General features: G+C 44.3%; 1 protein-coding gene across 2 annotated transcripts in view; it reads left to right on the top strand.

Moving 5' to 3' along the window:
- camta1a (calmodulin binding transcription activator 1a) overlaps positions 1-24,750 on the top strand; it is a 281,808-nt gene that overhangs the window by 125,599 nt on the left and 131,459 nt on the right. For both annotated transcript variants that reach the window (XM_034131745.1, XM_034131746.1), the window contains exon 4: positions 2,132-2,199. In XM_034131745.1, coding sequence (XP_033987636.1) covers positions 2,132-2,199 — 68 coding nt within the window. The remainder of the gene's footprint in view (positions 1-2,131; positions 2,200-24,750) is intronic.

The raw sequence follows: 24,750 nt of genomic DNA, 5'->3' as shown, positions 1-24,750 counted from the left end.
CCGCCAGCCTGGGAACCCCTCACACTGCAGCGCCTTGCAGGGTCCCTAAGGGCCACAGTGCTGGGTCTCTGCGCCAGGTATCACTTGTGACACAGCCTTGATGAGACAATGGGAGCCTTATTACAGTGGAGAATACTTAGGAAAAAGGAAACGAAAAACATCTCCAGTTTTAGTTATTGCTCTGTGCTTTTTCATATTTTTCCAAGTCCTGCTGTTGAGGAAGCTGGTATTTTTGGAGACATTATTGCCCCATGTGGACAGGCCAAGCAACAACGGAAATGCCCAGAAGAGGCCCAAATCTTTAAATAAATACAGTCCATGGCCGAACTCAAGTGAGACAATCTTTAAGTAACATATCTCCACTTAAACGTGTGTTGACACTCCAACCTGAGGAGAGATGCACATCCTTAGAAAGTAAAAAGATGATGTTTTTCTTGAAGATGGCAGCAAGTCTGTGCTTGTGTCTAGCACTCTCTTACTGTCTGAGAAGCTGACAAATGTTCTTGCTGAAGAGTGCTGAAGAGTGTCGCTGGTAATCATTAGGTTGTCCACCAGCATCCAAAGTGCTTTTATTTCTGCCCATTAGTTTGGTGAGAAAATGGCATGGTATGGTCTATCGCAGTGGTTCTCAACTGGTGGGTCGCGGACCCGTTTCGAGTGGGTCGCAGATGTGTGAGTGAAGAAATCTTTTTTTTTTTTTAAAGTTCTTTGGGGGAAAAAGTCAAACTTTTATTTTGAAGGCCCGATTTTCTAACGCTGTGCATGCACTCGGCGTTGGACTGGAAGTACCGGAGACCATAAACGGTTTTGAAAACTTCTGTCACGTAGTGATCATCTTCTCAATAAAACATCTTTGCTGATTTTTTTTCGAGTCTTCTGGCCAATCAGAATCAAGATTGTTGCCGGAAGTCCCCAACTTTGCGGTAGAACTACTCTTTATACATCCATGGTTACAACTTCAGATAAAAATGAACACATAATGAAATATGACCCCCGGTTTGATGATTGACAGGGCACAGAACAATGGGGGCTATCTACCCTACCCACAATTCACACAGACAAGTTCAGCTGTCAGAACAAAGTGAAAAACAAACAATGCATAAAATATTAGTCGTAACACATTTATTTATGTTCTTCTCAGAGTGTACCAGAATCCGTAGTTTATACTGTATGTTAGTATTTCTAAAAATCTCCTGGGGGAGACCCCCCTTCTGGGGTTGGGTTTTCAGCATGTGTGCCTTTTTATGTTACACAGTTCAGCTTTGATTCCATCATCTCATTAAACCTTTTTTAAAAGCATACTTTAGTTCTGTGAAGGGATATAAGGGATACATGCACTGTACTTCACTTTAATTAATCTTGTATGCTGAAAAGCGTATATATTACAGCACGATCTTTGTTGAATAGATTTGAGTGGTTCAAATTTAGGTCGCGATGTATTGACAAGGGAAAAAGTGGGTCCCGAGGCCTGACCAGTTGAGAACCACTGGATGGAGCTCCCAGACTGAGGCAGTGGGCACGGCGAGCATGGGAAACATCAAAGTCTTTGAAGTATCTCCATTATACCAGTGGCAGTTTGGGCTTCTTGAACTTCAGTGTCTATATCTCTTTGTACACAACTGACTGAAGGATTCACACCCTGTTTTTGTACCAGCAGTACACACACATGTCAATATTGTGAGACTGGCGTGTAATTATTATTCAAAGGTTAAAGACTGGATTGATCCATAGAGGAGTGTCAAGGGCAGATCAAAGGGATTTGGGGGAAGATCGGACCAAAAATGTTAAAAGCTGCTCGCTCTTAAACACAGACATCAATCTTTCTCAGAGCACCTTGATGTCCTCAGAGGAGAAGTTGATCAAAGCTTTCGTAACAAAGATGGTCTCAGAAGATGATCTGACCTCAGCCGCGTTCCACTTCTGTCTTTCACTTTACTTTTACCAGTCTCCGTTTACCTGCCCGAGCTCCCCGACACTGCCCCTGTTTCCGTCTTTCCTGTGTTTGCGCTGCCGGTAAGACTGTCTGAATATCAATGAAGCAGTCTCACCGATGTATTACAAACACAAGAGAACAGTGATTAAAGATGACATATCTAAGCCCTTCTTCTCTTCTCTCTTTTCCTTTTCACAGGAGATCGCAGCTTACTTGATAACATTTGAAAAGCATGAAGAATGGCTAACGACATCCCCTAAAACAAGGTAAGACAATTACACATCTGCCCTCTTTTAAAACACAAGTTAAGATTCATAGCCCTAAAAGTATTACATTCAGGGAGCCTGCATTTACATTTTGAGTTTTACATAATTTTTTTCTTCAAGAGCATTTCCCTTATGCATAGCTTGCAACCTTCTTCAAGTTCAGTGTAGGATGATTAATATTACAGGCTGCTGATGGCTGTTCAGAATTATGTACAGGTTTTGGATAAATGATAGAATATTAATATTGACTAATAATTGCCTTTTAGCAAGTCAATTAACATAACATGCACTGGTGCCTGCTTTGAATGTAATGTTAATGTGTTCTTATCGGTCTGCACATTCAACACTCCACTAATAACACGGTTGGAGCTGGAGGTGTTTGTCTGGGTCAGACGTTACACCCACACGTGGAACAAAATGCCAAGAGCTACTGTAATAATTCAACTACAAAAGGGTTGCCAGCTACTCGCTTAATTTATTTTGTTAATATATGCAGAAACATATAGGGACAATTTGCAAATAAAGGACACGTTCTCGTTGACTTTTCAGCAAACATGGACCATTTAATGTCAGCAAATGAATATAATTTGTGGCAGCGTTGGCTGTGATGTAATTATATAATCTATGTAGAATAATAATTAATAATGCATGTGGCCTTGTAATAGCAATTTATCTACATGTGACAGTGGCGGACAGCTCTCAGACTGGCTCGTATTTGACTGTTTCACTGACAGACCACACAATCACGTCACCGCTACAGCTGTTAACACAATGTCCCCTTTACTTAAGTTAACATTTTCATGCATTTTGAATCAGCTCAATGTGTAAAACCTTCCTGTCTAAGGTTTTGCAATGTGGACTGGCTACGCTGGCTTTATTAGCAGTCCTCACCCATGTGTAAATGGACCCTGGGCTCACTGATATAGAACCCATTCGTCTCGTCCCTCTCCCCACCCCTCCTCTTCTCCGATGCCTCGGAGGGACATTGATAATAGTTCTGCATAAAGACACTGCCAATTACAATACGTTCTCTGGTGTAATTATGGAGCACGGGCCAAAAGAGCAATGAGCTCACCTGTTTTTTTTATCAAGAATGTCCTTTCTACTCTTCAACTCACGAAAAATGAAAATAATGTTAGGCATATTTGCTACAGCCTGTAAAGTTGGTATTCATTTGATTACCCTCCACAGAAAATACAGGTGCTGTTATGTTGCCGTAAATTACACTAAAATCACAAATATGAAAGGTTCGAAAGGATATAATAAACGGTGAAGGACTGTGAAGGGTATCAGAATGTCATGGCGCTGGCTTCCTCCAGCACAAGACAGCCTAAATTTGACATATGTGTGAAATGAGAGACACTTTTGATCTAGTGACTTTCCCTGTCTGCTACGCTGTGGTCTCAGCTGCCAGAGCGCTCTGGGATTTCAGCCCCATGTCATGTCTCAGTGCAGGTGCTCAGCAAATGTGTCACCAGGGAGCAGCCCCTAGTCTATACCTGAGATCACCTGACAACAACACATTCAATGTTTTAGAGCAGCCGTCAATGCACGACGGGGTGTGTGTGTGTGTGTGTGTGTGTGTGTGTGTGTGTGTGTGTGTGTGTGTGTGTGTGTGTGTATGTGTGTTCACTGTATGTGTGTGTTTCTAGACAAGAGAGGTTGTGTGAAGTGTTTGTGTTTTCCCAGATGTCAGTGAAAGGGTACAGCATTGTGATGGATGTTGGGGCCAGGAGAGGTTGGGGGGAGTGAAAGGGTGCGGCATGTACGTGTGATTGATGGGAGATGATTGATGGCTGGCTTCTATATGAAAAGCTTTTTGCTCAAGGTCATGGGTGAAAGGTCAAACTCGGGACACCTGTGGTTAAGTGCTGCCTTATCATTTGTCATCGCACATCTTCGGGTGCATGCGGGCGAGTGTGTTTGCATCTGTTTGTGGGTGTGTGCTGTCTGCGTGTGGGTTGACCCCTGTGGGGAATAGGCTAAGTAGGCTAATTCTCCCCCTGCCAGTGCCTGTAGACAGGGTCAGTGGGCCATGATGGGAGCCAGAGATAAGCAGCAGGGTCATACACAGAGAGGCAGCGCACTGCATGGCTGCACCGCATGCATGTAACAACTCTGACACATGCAGGTCGTAAACATGGGAGTGGGCCACAGCCAGAGCGCAAGGAGCTGACGCTAGCTGTTTGACCAAGGTGACACGCGATGCAGGACATGCCATGAATAGAGATGGCATCCTGTCAACAGGAAGATGAGATGAAGTGAACCAATTACATGCATGCACAGATATATTTGACTAGGCTAATACACATCAGCCATACAGGAACAGTACAGCATGTGACGTCTTTTGTTTTGGTCTGTTTCTGTTTGTTTATCATTTTAAAATCTGAAGCGCGCCAGGGGAGAGTGGTGGAATGCTGAGTGATTGATGTGCCTACAGTAGCTCTAGTAATACACATTCCCTTTCAGATAGGAAGTGCAACAGTGCTTAAAATCAATAGCAGTGTTCTCCCACTGACTGCTTGAACAGCACTACAGCTAATTCAGGCCGCACCTGTCAGAGCTGGGGAAATCTTTCCCTACTAAGGCCTTACACTTTAATTTACACCCACAGCCTCGCTGAGTTCCATTTCCATTAAAGGTAGAGCTCGGCATTATGGCTTTAATGAAGGCCACGGCCAGGCTGTGATTTAAGATGGCCGTTAGCCTGCACCTTCACTCCACAGGAGGGAACACACTTAAAGGGACAATTAGAATGTTCCTCTCCTACATGGTTCCAGATAGCCATACCCATTCTTTCCATTTGCCTCTTTAAGGATGTGCCCATGATGCTTCAGCTGATGGGATCTGAAGGTGCCTGTGGGAGAGTGAAAACAGAGGGGAAGCAAACAAATTGTGTGGCGCCAAATTTAGGCAATAACGTTTGATTTGACCTCATCATGGCCGTTTCAATGTGCTCCTGTTGAGAGCAGGCATTTGTTGTCCATCATAAATGACACAAATGTCTCCTTAAGGGGCTCTTTCAGAGGTGTTTGTATGCTGACAGATGGAGAAACTATTGACTAGAGGGTGTCACAGATTGGTCAGCCCAAAGAGGTAATGGACACCTGTGTGTCGTATCGAAATAGCTCGTTATCCTGAGCGTCCCCTGGATGGCACATGCTTTCATGAGTGGAGCAGTTACACATAGTGTTTCTTTCCTCCACTGTTTGTTTCATAAGGCTAGTGAACAGCAAACCCATCTCAAAACACAGAGAGAGTGCTTCTACGCCTGTCATCCAGATTGCTCAGAATGTGTGTGGGCTTATTTCTATGATATCCTGTCTTGCATAAAATACAAACAGAGTCGAATTGTTACAGCTGTTGGAGTGTTAAAGTTGTGGGTTATTCTAGGCTTTGACTTTGACTTCTAGGCAAGTTTGGAAATGTATTCATGTGCTTACATGACCACAGAACACACACACAGACATACACACTTGCACACATTGTATATTGAAACTATCAAACAATAAGCACCAGTCCTTGGAGGGCCCAGCAATGACACTGAACCTTGCCGCCCCCACGTCCCAACGCAATAGCCCTCTCTCCTCCCACATTCGCATCCACAGCAACAGCAGCAGCAGCTCTCCAAAATGAAACTGAGTCCCTTTAGACAGCTTCCAAAGACAATGCTTTTATTAAAACCTACAGCAGCGGCGCCACCCCAGAGGCACGAGAACACCAACAACAGAGTAGAGCAGAACTGAGAGGCAGCCTGAAATCTACTAATGACTGTTTGTTTGCTATTGTGTACGGTATTTGCTATTGTGTATGTAGCCTGTGCTGATCTGTGTGTGTGTTTGTGTTACTGGCAGAAATTGAAAGAGGGGATGTTTACGCGTGTGAATACGTATGTGAATGTACTCTTCCGTATGCGTGACTACGCATTTGAAAAAGGCATTGTGGATGAACATATGCAGGCATTTATGAATGTATTGAGATGGCATGGCATGTGCGTGCATATATAACTGTGTGGATGTGTTTTGAATTATAAATGGGGTTAGTGTATTCTATTTTTTCTTCTTTTTTTTTTACAGGAGAGGTAGTATCTGGGTGAGTCTGCCACTGTGAATAAGACCTCCCCAGGCCTATGTGTACACTCTGTTTCTGTCACCTAGTCTGGCACATGGTGTGAGGAAGTGCTGGACGCTGTGTGTGTGTCTATGTGCGTATAAGTGGGGGTCGGGGCTGATGTGTAGGATGTGCCTGAGAAGGGCGTCTGATAGTGTTTGGTCCTAATGCTTTGTGGCACTCGTTGGCTGGCAGAGTTTCAGAGGAGCGTGGAAAAAGACAGGAACAGCAGGGGAGAGAGAGAGCGAGAAAGAGAAAGAGACATAGAAGGAAGAGAGCATTATGGGTAGGCACAAAGAAAGCGGCACAGAAACAAAGGCATACAAGATAAAGAGTTATTAGATCAAATCTCATTGAAACCAAGACAGAAGGACATGTGGCACTGGATCAAACCAGAGTTACATGTCAACTAAATGTAAAAAGACTGTTTGGTGAGGGGAACTCGTTTGATATCCTTCATCTTTTTCTTTTGCTAGTCCTTCTTCTTTTCTGATGCTTTTATCCCAACTCATCATGAGGAAAAGTTTAGTTTGTTGCATAGTGACACGTCTCCCCTGGCTGCCCCGTTCTGGCGGGCCCTGGAGGACACCGTCCCACGCTGCTTCCACCTATAGTCGACAGCCCTGACAAGGACAGCCTTGCCCACCTGGGGCCTGGTGGAGTGTCGTGAACCCGGAGAGCATGAGGTAAAAGTGAGAGAAAGAGATACAATGAAAAATAGCCATCAAAGGCAGAGTGAATATGATGGAGTGAGAGCAGTTTAGAAAATGGAAACATGTCGATAAGAGAAGCGAACGGACGAGATGGAGATGAGAGGAATAGTGATGGATGGGGTGAGGAGGAGAAGAAGTGAGGGGGGAGAGGATTTACGAAAACAGACGAAAGAGCGGGTGAAAGATGGAATAGAGGGGGATTGAGCTGACATAGGGCGAGGGAGAAAAAAAAGAGAGAAATAGAGTGGGTAAACAGCAGATAGAGATTGAGGGAGGTGAGCAATGGATTCAACTGTCAGAAAGAGAAAAGTCCTGTGGTTTTGGGGCATGGGGGGGGAATGCAAACGGTCAATAGATTACAGCTAGTGCCGGGCCGAGTGCCGGGGCCTCAGACTCCTGGCCAACTTAATAGTGCCTCTTGTTTGTCTGTCCTCTAAAGTAATGCCCAAGCCGAGCCCAGGGAAGCAGCCTGAGCCTGAGGCTAGTGGAAATGGACAGGGGACTAGATATATGTTAGTTCTCATCCCAGCTGCTGTATATTACCCTGGCCAAGCTTGCCCACCGGAGACTATTCAATAGAACATCGAACATCATCTAGCTTTATCGCCTTTATTCCCTCTACACTCACCAGGCCTGCTGCTGAAGGGAGGGCACGACCAGCTCTAAGAATTCATCCTTTTGTGGTCATTTTTGTATGGAAATAAACATTCGAGTGTAGGGTGTTCATAGCAATGCGGCAGTGTAGCTTTTAAAGCACAGAAGTAAATAAGTTCTGTGCTGCTAAGGTTATACAAGCAAAGAGTATTGTGTAGCTTAAATAAAAGAAGCAGCATGAAAAGCATACAGGCCTAGCCTCACTTTGTATGCCAATATGGAGGAGGCGGAGGAGGTGTTGGGGAGTAAGGAGTGCAGCCAGTGGCTGGCCACAGGAGAGAGGGGATAAATAAATAGAGGAGGAAGTTGATGTCAAGCAGGTGTTCAAGGAGAAAGTGTCAGCCAAGCGGCCCGAGATTGGGAGAACTGCTGCCTCTGCAGCCTGATAATAAAGACTTAATTCAATTAGCGCTTCTGCACCGGTGAGCAGCGTGCAGGCTGTCATGGAGCGGGCCACAGACACAGCAGAGCTGACCCTCAGCCACGAGGCACGGCTCCGACCCAGCTCTTCACTCCGACCCAGCTCTTCCCTGCACTCTCTGTTTCCCTTGGTCTCATGAATACACTCACTCACTCACTCACTCACTCACTCACTCACTCACTCACTCACTCACACACACACACACACACGCACACACACACACACACACACACACACACACACACACACACACACACACACACACACACACACACACACACACACACACACACACACACACACACACACACACACACACACACACACACACACACACACACACACCTGAGTCACTGAGCAGTCCAGACACTAAACCCTGCCTACACATCTCTCCTACACACATGCTGACCCTCTCCACACACAGACACACTGCCTTATTTCTCACTCTCATCCCCCCTTAAAGCTGAACTCTCAGCTCCTCTCCCTTCACCTCCTCGATTTTCTATTTTCAAACCCCACTTTGCTCTCCACTCCCTCTTGTACCATCCTCGTCACTCCGCTCTGTTGTTGCAACGGGCCGTATGTTGGCCAGCGTAGGCAGGATTGTGACTGTGAATCCCTATTTTCAGCACGACACGCCCCAGAGCCCAGTCGGGTGCTGTCCTGTAGGCATATGGTGTAGCGGATCCCGGATCTTGGGCCTTTAAAAAGCTCTAGGGGGCTTTTCAGTCTGAAACAGCCTCTCATCCCACGCACCATCATATGCCATACCCTCAAATCTGGCTTCTGTGATTTGGGTGTGGTCTGAGAAAGCCTCTTCCAGACTTGTCACTTCACGGTGCCATTGGTGTCACAGTATCACCAGGGAGCGACGCACAGTTAGGGCCTAAAGTTCCCACAGGAAACTGGAGGATGGGGGAAGGAAGAACAGGAAGTGGCAGAGGAACAGGAGGAGGAGGAGGAAGAGAAAGGACAGGACACACGGCTTTAGTGATACCGTTTGCTGTTATGTAAAGAGGAGAAAATAGGTCCTGGATGGCTGCCAGAGAGCTGGGTGAATCACCGGCAAAGAACAGGCACATGGGTGTGCACGAACTCACACACACATTGGCACACATTCTGTCCCATTTCTTCGCCCCAGCTGAGCTTCACAGTACAGGAAGTACATCGGGTGATGAGTTGCCACGTGGCACCGTTCAGTGTGTAAAAACAGCAAATGGCAGGATTGACCCCTCATAGTTTGATGCCAATGAAATAATTGAAGCCTAGTTTGCTATGTACCTTCTCAAACAAGGCCTGCTTATTGGAGAAAACACAAACGCGTACAATCACACACCCTCATTACTTCTGCCCCTTACCGATAGGGTTGATCTGCACAGTTTGTTTCCATACCCACTTTTATGTCTTACTTGCCTTTTGTGTTACCATACAGTAAGTTGCTCCCTAAAGGACACTAGCTCATTGTGCATGAAACACTCTGGGTATTTCTTACCTGTCTTATTCTGTAAGATAGTTACCGTAGCCTGTTGATTGTGATGAGACATCTTCATCACTGGAGATTTGTGTTAGCCCTCCCCAGCCCTGCTCATTTTCGTCAGTCAGTACTTTACCCCAGGCCAAGACCCTTACTATTTTAACTGCTTCATTAAAGATGGGAGCGGATGGAGTGGGTGGGAATGTGGAGGATAGCCATGTATTAATTTTGCATCAGTGAATTAATCAATTCAAATACAAGTCAATTGATAAATTATTCAAATCTTTTTTTGAGTGTGCAGAATGAAAGGTGAGAACCATTTCAGATTGGATAATTAATATTCATAACTCCTTTAAATGAAGTAAGAAAAATAGCTATCAATTTCTTATCAAGTTTTTTTTCAAGCACTGGTATAATTAAAAGCGATTGAGAGAAGTATTTCCCATGATGGTACAATTCCCTACAATTAAAAGCAAAGGGTTTGATTTCTCTCGTCCTCCTTGTCTCCTTTAACTCATTGTAATAGCCACTGCAATCTAAATATTGTAGCATTTCTTTAAATCACTGCTTGACTGATAAGATGATGAATCTACCCTATCCACATCACAAGCCAAGATAATTAACAAGTCATTGACAAAAGTGCGCCCTCCACCTGCAGACCCAGCTGCCTTGGTGAGAAGTTTTGTATTTGTTGACTGTATTTTACATTTTTCATCATTTCTGCGTGCAGTCCTTCATCTTAATTTTTTTCTGTTTGCTAGAGGGCGGTGCTCGGCAGAGTTATGGTGACAGGTCAGCTAAGATTTAAAGTAGTCCTGCGCCTGACCCAAAGGAAAGCACTGCTGGATACATTAACATGATAGCGATATGATTATGTCGGAATGGACATGAAGGGTTTCAATTATTTACAGGTGATGTGCCCGTTGAATTGGCAATGAAGTGGCTCGTAAATTACCCCCTCTGTCTAATCAAGCCTCAAGCAGAATAATGGAGCAAGTACTGCCAAGATGGAGGCTCTCTCTCGTTTTCTCTTGTATTCTTTCTCTATTTAGTGTTTTGGGTGGGGGGGGGGGTTGGCTACTTTCACAGTGTGATGATGACACTCCCCAAATGACATTGGTTGAAAGGCAAGAAATGTGCCAGTGAGCGCAGGTTTAAAAGCTCTCCACTTCATCACTGCTCAGTGCTTTACTCCGCTTTATGTCACCAGACAATGATACAGTGACAGCCAAGCATCAAAAATGTGCAGCACCAGCACCTAATGTGCTCCTTGGTTTTGTGCCTGAAAGAGAGGAGAGAACAAGACAGACAGACAGACAGAGGGAGAAAAACCAGACAGGAAAATAGAGGGCTGCTGTAAAGGTTGGCATGGCTCCGCTCCAATGTAGCCTTCCCAACAGGAGCAACACTGTTCAGACGAAACACAGCCAGCCACCAGTCGCTGGCTCCTTCCTAGCATCTTCTTCTGAGGCCTGTGGTGTGGGATCCTGCTCAGTTGACTGATGGCCTCTTTGATTAAAGAGATCGAATGCCAAAGAGTTTAATAGCCTGTTTTAATGTGTCTCTAGTGACTGACTGGAGTGATTTCTTGCAAATCTCGCTGATATGCAGACACGGCGAGATTAATGCAATCTACCAGCTCTAACCACTGAAGCAAGTAGCCCACCCGTATTAACCAAGCATACCCTCCCTGATTTCTCTGGGTTTAATGTAGACTGCCTTGTTTACCTCAGTGCTGTGGGAGGTTTTTATTTTTTTGTTCCCCCCGTGCCCATTGTAACAATCACACAGAAATGCTCAACTGTGTTGGGTAATTGTATATTAAACCTATTTTAAGGAAACAAAGACAGCGATTCGCCTTCCCCACCCACCACCATCACAATCCATAATCACCTAAGGCGGTTTACAGTAGAAAGGGGAGAGGGAGAGAGAAGAGAGCGAGGAATGACAGGTAGAAGGAGAAGGGGAAAGGGGATGTGAGATACAAGTGAAATGTAATGGTGAGAGTGTACCACCTACCGCTCTGGTGTCCTCTGGCAAAAGGAATCATTTCTAGGGGAAGACGGTGTGGTCTGTTCTCAGCCAGAGCCTCAGCTTCCTTTCTCTCTCTCTCTCTCTCTCTCTCTCTTTCCCCGAAGAAGTGAATCGGGGGTGACTGCGCCTACAATTAGGGCATGAGAGGATTAGTGGCGAGTGGGAAGGTGGTTGGGGGCTGTTTTTTGTTTGTGCGCTTACTATTCTCTGATATGCATTGTGGTAGTGGATGTGCAATTTTTTTTTAATGCCCATGTTTTCAAAAATAGAAACATCACAAACAACATAACAAGCTAATGTGGAAGAGGAAAAGAGGCAAAATACAGATCAAATGTGTGCTCTAACTTTTCCTGTCCCCGGGTAACACATCCTGGAAGCCTGTTTCCTCTCCAGTTGACTTCCTAATGCCTTTGCAGACGCCAAATCCCCAGCAACCCCAAACATGTCTGAGCATCCCCCATCTTTGCATCTATTTCAATTGAATTTCATTTTCTTACAAGCCAACAGTGCTCACAGGGGGAGACTAAGCATTAGGGTTATTATGAGTTTAAAGCACTTAAAAGCTTTTGGCTGTCCTGACACCAGGAGATGCTTGGGTCCTGAAGAGCAGTGAGTCATCACGCTCCAGTTTTTAGAGAGCAGCAAGTCCCAGATGTGAGTGCTTGAGTGTTTAGAAGTGTTTATGTGTAGGTTTGTGTTGGGTATGCACATATGCATGCAATGGTTGGCTTTTCTCCAGGAGCCTTGTGTCATGCCTGTAGCACTCCTCCATGTGGCTTGTGGCAGACTGTATTAGCTCAGTGCTCCGTAACAGTCTGAACATTCTGTATCATGGCATCTTAGGCTTACTCTTTAGAGCTCTCTCCCTTAGGTCACACATGGAATTTAAGAGCTTTTCTGAGGCAAAGAGGTGTGACTCGCCCTGAGACTCCCCTCTCGCTCTCGCCCTGCATCTGTGTCTCTCTTACTTATTTCTCCTCACTTTATTTCCCCCCGTTATACTCAAGAGTCATAGGGGCGCACACTCAGCGGTAAACCAATTTCATTTAGTATGTTTTCACATTTTGATCCAATCATGGCATGCTCGGAGGTTTCAAAAGCCACATGACGTTTTTATTGGGGCCTAATTAAGGATCTCTGATTTAATCCATGTAATTTAATAGAGATCATTCATGGGTGTGAGGCTTCTGCTTTGTGCATAGGGAAGTGACGTTGATGCATTGCAAACCAATGTTTTCTACTGCAGTACGTCGGGGTTACATGGATTTAATTGGGGGCTAGTATGAATGTATGGTGTCTACTTGCATTGGGTATGGATTGGATTGTTTTGACATTTTGCTTATTGTCTCCAGTTCTGTGCGATTCTCAATTCCAATTCATTAAGAGGCAGGGTCGAAACAGGTCGCATGCTTATTTCAAAGATTTTCACATCATCAGGTTTAAATTCATTCCATACAGTTTCATCTAGTTCGTATTATAAAATAATATGATTCAACTATTACTACTCTCTGTTCAAACGTTTTAATTCAGGGTCCAGTGTACGTTGAGTACTGTATACCAGTTGAATTACAAATAAACATTCACTGTGGAGAAACACATAAAACTGTGTGATACATGAGTAGCTTAGCTAGTGTAGTGTGTGCGTGATGTGTGGAGCGAGTTTTGCTTGATTGACAGCTAATGAGTGTCTGCGATCATACAGTAGCAGAGAAGACAATCTGCAGTCTAGACATTTGTGCTTTTAAATCTAGCACCTAGACAAACATCAAACACATAACATGGCTCTGCACAGTGTGTTTAGTCAAATAAACATGTTGTTGTTTAGCAAAAAACATTGTGTAAACAATTTCATTTTGGAACCGGTTTTTGGTCCCTTAGCCAGGTGACCACTCTCCACCTGTTGGGCAATGAGGGTACAGAGGCTTAACAAAAAACTTTTGGGAAACTTAGACTTACACTGTTGTTTCTAACTGACAGCCTGAGCTTTATAACACAGGTACTCAGGTGGTTTGACTGCCACGAGCAGATCACTCTGTACCTGAAACCATCCGTTCTGTAATTGCCTTTTGCCTTGCTCATTGTTCTCATTAATTTGACTCCCCGCCATACAGAAAGTGGTTAAAGTACTTTCAATTGTTATTTTTGTTTTTCAGAGGTGTGTCTCCATCATTGAATGATTGGTTCCCGCTGCCTCATTACAATCATGCACAATTACAGTCAACCCTCGAGACGGTCTGATGAGTTTTAGCTAAGTCTTGGAATGTGGTAATTTCAGTTGGTCTTGCAAGAGGATTGAAACGCAATGCTGAGCAGCATTTGCTGATCTTTTCAGTGAACAACTTGAATGAGAGTAGAGAGAGTACTGTTCGGCATTGTTCTGTCCTTTTCAGTAGCTCTTTACAGCCCTCCAACCAGCCACTGTTATGACACAGCGTTGTGTGGAGAGAAATTCCAGGTCGGCTGAGGTAAGGGGTCGTGTGCTGAGAGGTGTCTAGACGGTCAGGGATAACACACCAGACAAAGAGAGGAAAGGAGACTGGCAGTGGAGCCTGGGCTACAGGGAGGCCATGTTGAGGGAACGGCTGGATGGGCGCCTTATCTAAAATCAAGTCTAGTCGCTGTGGACTTCAGCTTCTGGACACTTAGGGCATTGACAGTTGACAGGAAAAGCGGCCAATTCCTGGCCAAACACACCATCACTCACTCCTGCCCGAGTCAGTGCCATCCCTCTGTTTCTACCCTGACTGATTGCCACTTGACTTCATGTTGTGAGGCATGTAAAATGCAGCCAAACCACCAAACCAGTCAACCAGCAAACTTGTAGTGTTCTATGTATCTGCGAGAACTCACATTGTTTCATAAAACCAATTTCTTTGGCAGTCTTCCTAGACATGCTCTCTCTCAGAGACTTCCTTTCTGGCTCTGCCATGCTAAACTACATTACTTTCTTCTGTAAAGTCACAAATTCATGAGATCTCTTGACTCTTATATGAGGTAAGAGGTTTCTTTCACCTTTTTCTAGCCTATGTGTGGCAGATGAGGAAAAGTGTGATGACTAATGTCTTCTATGTGTAGGACTTGGGCTCATCTCGGTTCCGCTCATTATGCCTGAGCCCTACGACAGTTTGGAGGGCGTCGGAGGCATTGCCACATTGGCCATATGCTTTCCGCGGCTCCTATCTGTCAGAATGTCAGAACGTGGTGGGGGTGCGCTTTTCTGCACCAACAGAGGAGTGGAGCGCAGCACTACAGGAGGGCCTCATTACCTACACACCCTGCAAGAGAAACTCAGGGACGGGCTAGCAGGCATACTGAGCGTTGTGTTTAGAACCAGAGGGTGAGCTATTTAAAAGGCACTCAACCCAACCAACCGCCCCTCCCTCCCTGTCACTCTATTATCCCGGCAGAAAAATGGGAAACTTGATTTAAATAAATAAATGATTGAACAAAATAGCATAGTAATTTAGACAAACAAATAAATTCCCCCAATCTTTAGCTGAACTTTTGCTTTTGTGTCTCAATTTGGCCCACCCTCTCTGACCCACAATCTTCCTTTAGAAAGATGAAACAACGCCAAGATAGACTTTTATTATTTTTCTGGCAAATTAGGGGTAATTCAAAGTGCTTTCTTTTTGGGTGACAAGTAAGCAATTACGCTAGTCTTACGAAGCAGTGTTTGCTGTAGTCCAAAGACCTGACACGTTTTCTTTTTTCAAGCTGAGTATATATCATTTTGCTCTTAGTAAGGGTCCACAGAGCACAATGATCCTTGTTGTGCTTGGTAAATCACAATACAAAGTGGTAGGGTCCCTTACGATTCTCAGCCCCTCCATCAGCATTGATCCATTACATTTATATTGGGAGCCTGCTCTCACATGGTCAGGGCAAAAATCAAACTTTTACCCTTGAAAATCTGTAATCTATACTGTCTGAATTAGGATGCATTAGTGATCCGGCCCCTTTTCACTCAGGTAGTTCTAATGCTCAGTGGAGGGAGGCTCCATTAGAACTCAGGGGAAACTTTAAAAGACATTTTCTCTATGACTTTTCAAGGGAGACATTGTTGTTCAAAAAGTTATCTCAGGCGGGGAGAGTCACTTCTCACTTGACTAATGGCTATCAAAGCAACTCATCTAAATCTCAACTTTATTTTCTAGCTATTTGCTATGCATCTTTTGTGAAATTGCTCTAGCTTTTGAATGGGTTTATTTTCAGCATGTATTCATGTAGAAAATGTCTATTTCAGATGGATCAAATGCTGTATTCCACATAGACAAGATAGTTGGATGGTCACAAAAACCTCAATTTGAATACATTTTGTATCCAGCAGCAATATTCTGATATAATAACATCATTATGGGCCATTAGCTATACATAAAATATTCATGATGTTTAACATTTTCACATCATTTATGGATATTAGTTGAAATGTTGATATTTTGTATCATTTACAAATAGTAATTGGAAGGCTGACAGAAATGGAAAGACTTTGGGCCCCAATGTTGTCACTTATTGGAGTGTTTAAGGACACGGGTGCTACTAACTTTACAACTATTTTCAGAGTGTATACCAGGTACTGTAATTCAATATGCCCTCAACATTATCAGAGAGGGCTGCAGGTTCAGCAGGGATCAGGTTGGGATAGAGAGGTAGGGGCTCATTGCAGCACCACACAACACATTCCCACGTCCCCTAATTAAATCGCACAGTTCCATGTAGCGTAGAACCTAGCGGCTCGGCAGATGTAGCGCCATGTTAAACTTTATGTTGCTTGAAAATGGCTTCCGCTCCAAGTGCATTTGAGATAGAGATGGTTTGACTGTAAAATTATGTGTTTTATGGCACCGTTATCAGGGCGATATTCCTTAAAGATGCAGCGCTGCACGCTGTGGCATTCTCCGTCTGCAGGAGGGAGCAAATTGATATGAACAGATCAACAGAGCTATGCCCTTCTGGACGTCCTTGGCACCAGACTTGGCCCTGAAATTGATTTCTCTCCATATCTCCTTTGCCAAAAAGCTCTCATTCAGAGATTTTATACTCCCACTGCTGACACATTTTGTTCAGGTTTGGAGGGGATGTACTATGAGAATGTCATTTACTTCTTTCCACACTTTTAAAGTAACCTAATAGTAATGCAGTGTATTGGATATGGGTCGTTTTTAGTTTTCTCTATGTAAAGGTCCATGCATGTGTGAAAGCACTCCGAGTATGAATTGCCAGGAGCAGAGAGATTGCTTTTGATTTAATGGCCATTGTGCTTGACTTTGTGTATGTTCCACTGTAGTGGTGTGTCCTTTCCGTGCCTCTGCTGTAGCGGGTAAACTCTTTCAGTCCGACATTATTTCACGCATACACGTACTTACACACACAAACACACATATCGTGCCTTGGCTATGCTCCATTAGGTGGGCTGTGTATTAAACTAGAGGCTGACGTCACCACTTGGCTAGGGAATATAGGACGGCTTGTGTGTGTTTGTCTCTTTTTGTGTGTCTCTGGTCTCTGTTTTATTCTCAATGTCCTTATTGCCTCTCCCATGGGACCCCCCCTCCCCCCCTTCCACACACCCTCTCCTCTGTATTTGTGGCCTCCTGGATCTATTGATCAGCCTGTGAAAGCTTAAATGTCTGAAGAGGAGGACACAGAGCAAGAGTATGAGAAAGGGGAGAGTGGCATTTGTGGAACCGTTTTTTCAATGTATGCATGTGTATGATTGTGGGTGTGATTGGTGGTCAACTAAAAATAACCCTTTCAGGTACTAACTTAAGATCTTACATTTATAAAGCTCATGGGTGATTCACATATATTGTCCCTATGGATACATATGCGAGCTGCCTCTATTTGTTCCTCAAAAGCAATGAATGACTTATTTACAGCCAGGCGATAACACGTTAAGACCTATTTTGTAAACTATCAGGTTGAAACAAAGGCGCACAGTGCATGAGCACATGAAACGGAAGAAACTGCAGGAAAAGGTCAGGTACGTCACTGTTGTTGCAGATGACAAACTACGGTTGAATTGTATACTTCTGCTGTGTGTGTGTGTGTGTGTGTGTGTGTGTGTGTGTGTGTGTGTGTGTGTGTGTGTGTGTGTGTGTGTGTGTGTGTGTGTGTGTGTGTGTGTGTGTGTGTGTGTGTGTGTGTGTGCGTGTGCGTGTGTGGCTTTTAAAGATCTGGTAGAAATGTAAATGTGAGCATTTGGCATGTCTGTGCACAGGGAGGTGTGAATGGTGGCTGCCTCCCACAGAGACAGACTGCTACTGTTCAGACCCTCCCTTAGGGCCACTCCGTCAACTAAGCTTCTAATAACACAAAACAAAGCAATGTTGGTACTATCAACATGGTTGGATCAGTTGTTGTTGCCGTGGGAGATTGGAATTCCTCCCATAGATCCAATGGCCTTCCTGCTGAAATCTGGCTAAACTCCTAAACCTTGAGGATATTGTTTTTCTTACAGAAACACCAGCAGGAAATGGATGTGTTATGATGAATCCAATCAGACTTGATTTATTTAGTGTTTACCTCAATGACTGACAAAGGTATCAGTCTATGGAAAAAAAAATTCGTTTTTAAATACACATGCTGTATTGTTTTGTATATACTGGCGACACACTGGCTCTGCAGACATTAGTTGCTTTTTTCTGGCATTGTTTCAGACCACTCACCTCGTAGAGGGCAAGGTCAACGCTAATCACTGCTTACATAATGAATTTGCATGATCATATGGGCCTTCCATCTTAATGACGCCATTGGAAAATGCCATCTCATCCTTTGCTTCTGAATATCCCATCAATGCACAAATGGCATCCACGGTGGTGATTAAGGAAGCCTTGACACATGGCTAATGTTGTTATCACGCTGTTCAAACCACTGGGTGACCATTTGTGCCCTGTTGATAGGGACATTGACATCCTGGAAGGCATTGTTCCAATCAAGAAAGAGATGCATTATGAGATAAAGGCAATTGCTGAAAATTAATATCATATCAGCATATAGTTTGCCAGGCTGATGGGGGGGATGGTGGAACCTAAATCATGATAGAAAGTTTACTTCCACACACTGCCAGCTTTTAAAAAATCACGCCCTGTATATAAGTCATGCAGGCATTCACAGACTCGCGGTTATCTTTGGTCACAGTCACTTTATCTCTGTCTTTTTAAGGCCACACATTCTGTCACCCTTTTACTGTAAGTTCTAACAAATGTTGAATGAGGCACAAAACAAAGAGGTCTTTGAAGAACAAAGTGAACCTGCCACATACAACGACTGGCTAGAGACGCGTCCCATCTCAAAGATTGTATGCTTTCAAGACAAGGGAGGGAAAAGCATCCCTAACAACAAAATGATATAAATTACCACTGTTATGGTCTATACGGTTCAATTTAATGTGCTTGTAATGATAAATTATTTTGGTTATGAATCTAAAGTGGACCTGAGTGCAGTCTGAGCAGCAGGACTGTTAGAACAATTGCAGCTGTCTCCCAGGGCTGTGGCCATTAGTCAATAAATTAGAAAGTAATTAGTTTCTGCTTCTGTGGCTCTATTTGAAGCGCTTCACACAGGTGTAATGAAAATGTATTGGAGCTGTTGATCCGGAGGAGAAAAGAAAAGTAGAGGATTTGTAGCGTGTGATTATAACGCAGGATTTCCATCTTCCTCTCTGCTTTTTTGCTTTTTTGCTTGCAGCGACAGGTAAAGTTAGCCATAATGACCAGTATAGTGGGATCTGACTTCCAAGCTCTGAGCTTTGTCAACAGGCCGGTTAGCTAGCAGCTATGAATATTTCATGTGTGGATTCTTAAGAAGAAGACTTCCTTTTTAGTATTTTTGGAATTCCCGACTTCAAATGATTTAAAGTGGACCTATCATGCTATATTTGAATAATATAGTGTAGGACCATACCTATATATTTTTTTCAAAATACCAAACAGATCATGCATTTTAGCCATGCCTCATTTTTCTCAATTTGACCATTTCTAGCTCTGTTTTAGCAAGGGCAGATTCAGTGAGAACAGCACCATCTGCTGGCCTGGCATATGTACTACAGCGTCTCCAGCGCTTTCGAACGGCAATGGCCGTGGCTGTCTCCTCCTGATTGGTGGAGTTGGCCCAATAGCCGTAGCGCCACCGTCCTGACGTCAGGACAGTGTTCAAATCTGGATCAGTTTTTATCAGATCCGTTGCAGCCCCTTTTTTAGAGATTTGGGTATGGAGGAAAATAGAGAGGGTTGTGTTTTCTGACACTTGGTGAGTTCCCTGGAACACCGGGGACACATATTCATGTATAAAAGACGTACAAAAGTGCATTTTGCATGATAGGTCCCCTTTAACTTCAACACTAATGACAAGACTTTTGCTGGGAAGAGATACATGAAAAATGACCAAAATCAACCCCCAGACACCCTCTCTCTCTCCTTCAAACACATACATCCTGTGGTTTCTCTTAATAGCAAACTTACAAGTGGACTATTCACATACAATATACAGCATCACATTAAGGAAAATAGCATGCATTACATCTCAGGGAGGTTATGTATTAAATTGATGCATTTGAAAAATAGTATTCCACTTTGTTCTTACAAGCCAATCAGAAAAAGCAGGAAACTACCTTCCTGTTTCATTTGAATATTTGTGCTTTTTGGCCAGCAGGCATCTTATTACCCTTTGTTCTTCATACAGCACACTCATTTTGTCTTCTCACTCCTACATAAAACAACATAGAACATCAGACTTCAGCCATCAGGTTTACCTAATTGAACAGCTTCACATTTCTCTTTCATTCCATTGTGTGCGGATCAAGGCAGTCACACGATGCTTTTTGTTGGCAGACAACATCAAGGCTATTTGTTTTGTCTGGTGGAATGTAAGGTCAACAGGAGAGGAAGAAGAGAAATTGGAAAGCGCTCGCACAACTGTGATGTTAATGAACGCCATGAAAGACGGACAGGGAGAGAGAGAAGGCAACAATGGGAGCATATGGGTACAAATAAAAATTAGAGGTGAAAGAGAGATGAGGCGGAGAGAGGAGGCGGTGAGGGGATGAAGAAACAAGCACAGGTGGGAAGTTGTGAAGTCGGCAAGAGAGAGGGAGAGAGGGAGAGAGAGAGGAAGAACAGAAAGGACAGTATGTGGAATAGAGACAGGTTGGACGGATGGATGAGGACAATGAGGCAGATGAGTCCCAGCCTAGGCAATGGCCAATTAGAATAAAATTTGCTGGACCTTGGCAAAGGCTAGGGCGCACAGTAGGGCATGAAGAGAGGGGGGGAGGGGCAAAGGGGGAGAATATCCCGGTGATTAAAACCAAATGATTAGTGGTGTGCAAGGCAGAGGGCTAGAGAACTGGGGTCACCTGAGCCTGCAGGGAGAGAGAAGGTCTAATAGTAATGAGACCGACCTTCCCTTCCCCACCTCTTACCTTTCCTTTCCTCCTGTTCAGGCTCCATTTTTATCCTGTAACCATTTTTTCTCCATCTCCCACTGCTCTATATTTACACATCCTCCCCTTTTCTGTCTGTCAGTGCGCCTTCCCTTGTCTGCGCCTCCTGTCTTGCTGTGGTAAACCCTATTACTATCTATTACTGTCTCTTGCCTTTGGCCAAAACACTCACTAATGCTATTGTTGTGGGAGACAGTTTAGTGCTTTGTGATAAGCAAAGATATATGAGAGTAGTTTGTTTATCTTTTTTAATCATGGGTGTAGATCTGCAGATGTGTGGTAATAGATGGATTGAGCTGTAACAAAAAACTCAACACAATACTGGCATCTGTTGCAGAGTTCCCTCGAGCGGCTGCCTCAGTTTCTCCAATAAATCCAGAAATTTGGTCAGACTGCTTGTTCCTGTCTAAAGCAGCAATCATATGTGATATAACCTTCAGAGGATTTGAGATAGAGTTAGATGGCAAAGCCTGTTCTATTGTGTTCCACCCTGTGTTTCACAGAGTAAGGAGGCCTGATAATAGTCGTAATTGTGAATACGGTAGGTGACGTTTCCTCAAATGATTAGGGTCTGTGTAACACAAATATTTGATTTAGTAGACATCTTCTGGACTATATGCAAAGCATTACTCAAGGTATAATGTATGTGAGTACATGCATGTGTGGGAATATCAATGTTTGTATCATTGTATCAATAATGAGGTCTGCTACTAGGCTTGTTTAATGGCCAGAGGCATGCTAATGGCCAGAAACAGCACCACTGATGCATTTACTCATGCATCAGAGCAAGAATCAAAGCACAGCTCTCTGCTTCCAACACCCTCTCAAACACCTTATTCTCTACTACCTTCTCCTAGCTGCCAGCTCACCAGAACCAATGATGGGCCACGTGCTTCATCCATTGAAGACATTTTTCAGACGTAACATTTATTCTACTATTTCTGCCTTTTAATATTGCCTTCAGTTCTTCACCATAACACGTTCCAGTGTTTTCTCTTTTGTAGTTCTTGTATTGTTCTTTATTTCCCATTATTTGATACCCACACCTCAATATCTTACTATTGTGGCACCTGCATTTTCTTGCCTCATTTTCTTAGCACCATGGCTATATCTCTGGAGGCCTCTTCATGTCTTCCTCAACTTTTTACTCTAAAAAAATCTTTGCAAGAAATGTGGACTCACCCACCTAGAGTGGAAGCAGAACACCTATTCAGGTTTTCCCTGTGATGTCCGCTGTGAATAGGTAGTAGCATTGTGTCTGTTCCAGGCAGGCAGCCTGGGTAACACCAATATGCTGCGAATCAACAGGCAATCATGCAGAACAAGCGGAGAGCTCGGATAGCCTGAGAGGACAGAAATCCAGCTTTTAGATTCTACTCCAAGTCCCAACCTGCCGTAATTACAAATCTTTGCAAGTTTCCCTAAATTAGATTTGCCTTACTTTGTGCACACTTTCTCAGTATTAGTCAGTATTCTTTTTGCAAGACACTTTCTTCTAAAGCAAAGACCTGATGTTTCTCTTTATCTTAAGTATGCTCGACCTCTTTGTGCCACCTTTCCCTCTACCTCTTAAATCCCCTATTTTTCTTTCTTCTCTTTTCATCATATCTGTCTCAGAATATTTGTACACCTTTTCTGTAGCAGGGCAAATATCCCTCTGCACAGAGTATAGTGGGCCTGTCAGCCCTGGAGTGCTGTAGGAGATCTGAAGTCTGTAGTGTCTTTTCCACACAGACCCTACACTGTTATGTGGTTGAAGCCCATAGAGAAATGCAAACACAGCCCCAGTGCCAGGCCACAGGTCTGAAGCCATGGGAGAAAGGGGTGGGTCTCACTGCAGTCAGATAGACAGCCCTGAATATAGAGATCCATCCACAGGGTGGATTGTTTGGCAAGAGAATGTGATTCTGTGTGTTCCACTCTACAATAGCAAGAAACACAGACGGCTGCATGCACAGAGGGAGAGAGAAGAGAGGGAGGGAAAGACGTGACAAATAGACAGTGCACTATATGTGACCATTGTTTGAGTTGCCAAATTGCTCTGTTGTTGGCCAGCGATTATCTGTGCTACAGAACACCATGATGAGTTTTCAGTTTGGGGAACATCACAGAGGAGGAAAAAAGGGAGCAAATAAAGGCCTTCCCTGTTGGCTACCTGTGATGACTAAGCCAAGTCAGAGGACTTATAGTACACTGTGATTCAAAAGGTCTGGCCGCCTCTATCACTTTAAAACAAGAAAAGAAAAAACAGAGTAAAACTGCAAATGTGTGCTGCAGAGCCCTGGATGTATAGAACGGTATACAGTGCCCCAGAATGGCCTCTGGTTCCAGGTGAGCGGTGGCAGTTTCAGCCGGCCGTAGGGATCGTGGACAGGAGGGCCTGGTCAAGTGGAAGACAGCGGGGGTCACAGGGTCCCCGGGGGAGGAGACATCCCAAAGGGGGTGGGCAGATGGGGTCTGGAATGAGTGTTCTCAGACAGGTGGATGGCTGTCACCCTCATTTTGCCCTCACCAGCAAGCAGGTGGCCTCTCCCTCCTGTGCCATGTGAAGGGGTCACCTTCACATGGCACTGCTTCCCCCTTGGGTCCCCTCGCATCATATATACACTGTATGCGCACACATTTGTGATCACACAGATACACACAAACACACCAATGGTTCTCATACCGCTCAACTCTCAGTCAACCCCAGCACCTGGGGAATGGGCGCGTAAACAGGCGCGCTCAAGGTTGAACCCAGGTGTTTCATTTCCATTAAGGCTCTTATCACATTCCCAGCCTCCTCTTTCTGACTTTGGTCATAACACAGACGGAATAGTCATTAAATATCAGATTACCTTCTCTTTGCCTTTCTAGATGTTGAGATGCACAGGGTCTATTTTAGATGTCTATGAAAATAATTATCTGCCTACGCTCTGCCCCCGACATCTTCAAAAGAGGATGTTCCATTGATGATATTTGCCCTACATCATAGCTTTGCTCTTGCCGCGACTCTAAAACCCAATATAGCGTAATTAAACTAACAAAGTGACATCAATAAAGACAGAAGTGCTCTGTAATTACAGTCTGTGCTAGGACATCATAAGCAGGCAGTGTCATCACCCTAACGAAGGAAATAAATCGATGGCAGACAGACAAAGCCCCACTTTACGATCCCCTTCTCCTCTGACACACAAAGCCAACCATAAACACGAGTAAGGCGAGAGTTTAATGGCAATCTTAAAGTTGCAGAGGCCACTAGCTTGTCTTTACTGCTCCTGCCCAGCACTACAATTGGTGCCTTGACACCTCCACCACTCCCTTCCTCTCCTTCATTAGTTGTGTTTCTCTCTGTTTCTCCCTTCAGTCTGCTTTTAGCCTTCTCCTTCCCTCCTATATGGTGTCTGGTCTCCTCACCCTCTGGAGACACATGAGTGGCAGGCCTCCCCCCTTAATAACTGTGTATTCCAATTCTGACACGGTTGCACAAAACAGACACACACAGATAGGCACACACGAGAGAATAATATGTTGCAGGATTTCAAGATTGGCATTCCCACGTTGCCTCTTCCTGCAGAGCGCCATGTGGACAGCGAGGCTAAATGTCAGGGAAAGATATTTAATTCCTCAAGCACACACACACACACACACACACACATGCATAGAGGCCCACTCGAAAGCCCAACAGAGACAAGACACCCCCCCACACTGATAGTGTTTGGAG

Source organism: Trematomus bernacchii, unplaced genomic scaffold (genome assembly GCF_902827165.1).
Source record: "Trematomus bernacchii unplaced genomic scaffold, fTreBer1.1, whole genome shotgun sequence".
Lineage (NCBI taxonomy): Eukaryota > Metazoa > Chordata > Actinopteri > Perciformes > Nototheniidae > Trematomus > Trematomus bernacchii.
This window is presented reverse-complemented; position numbering and strand designations above follow the sequence as displayed.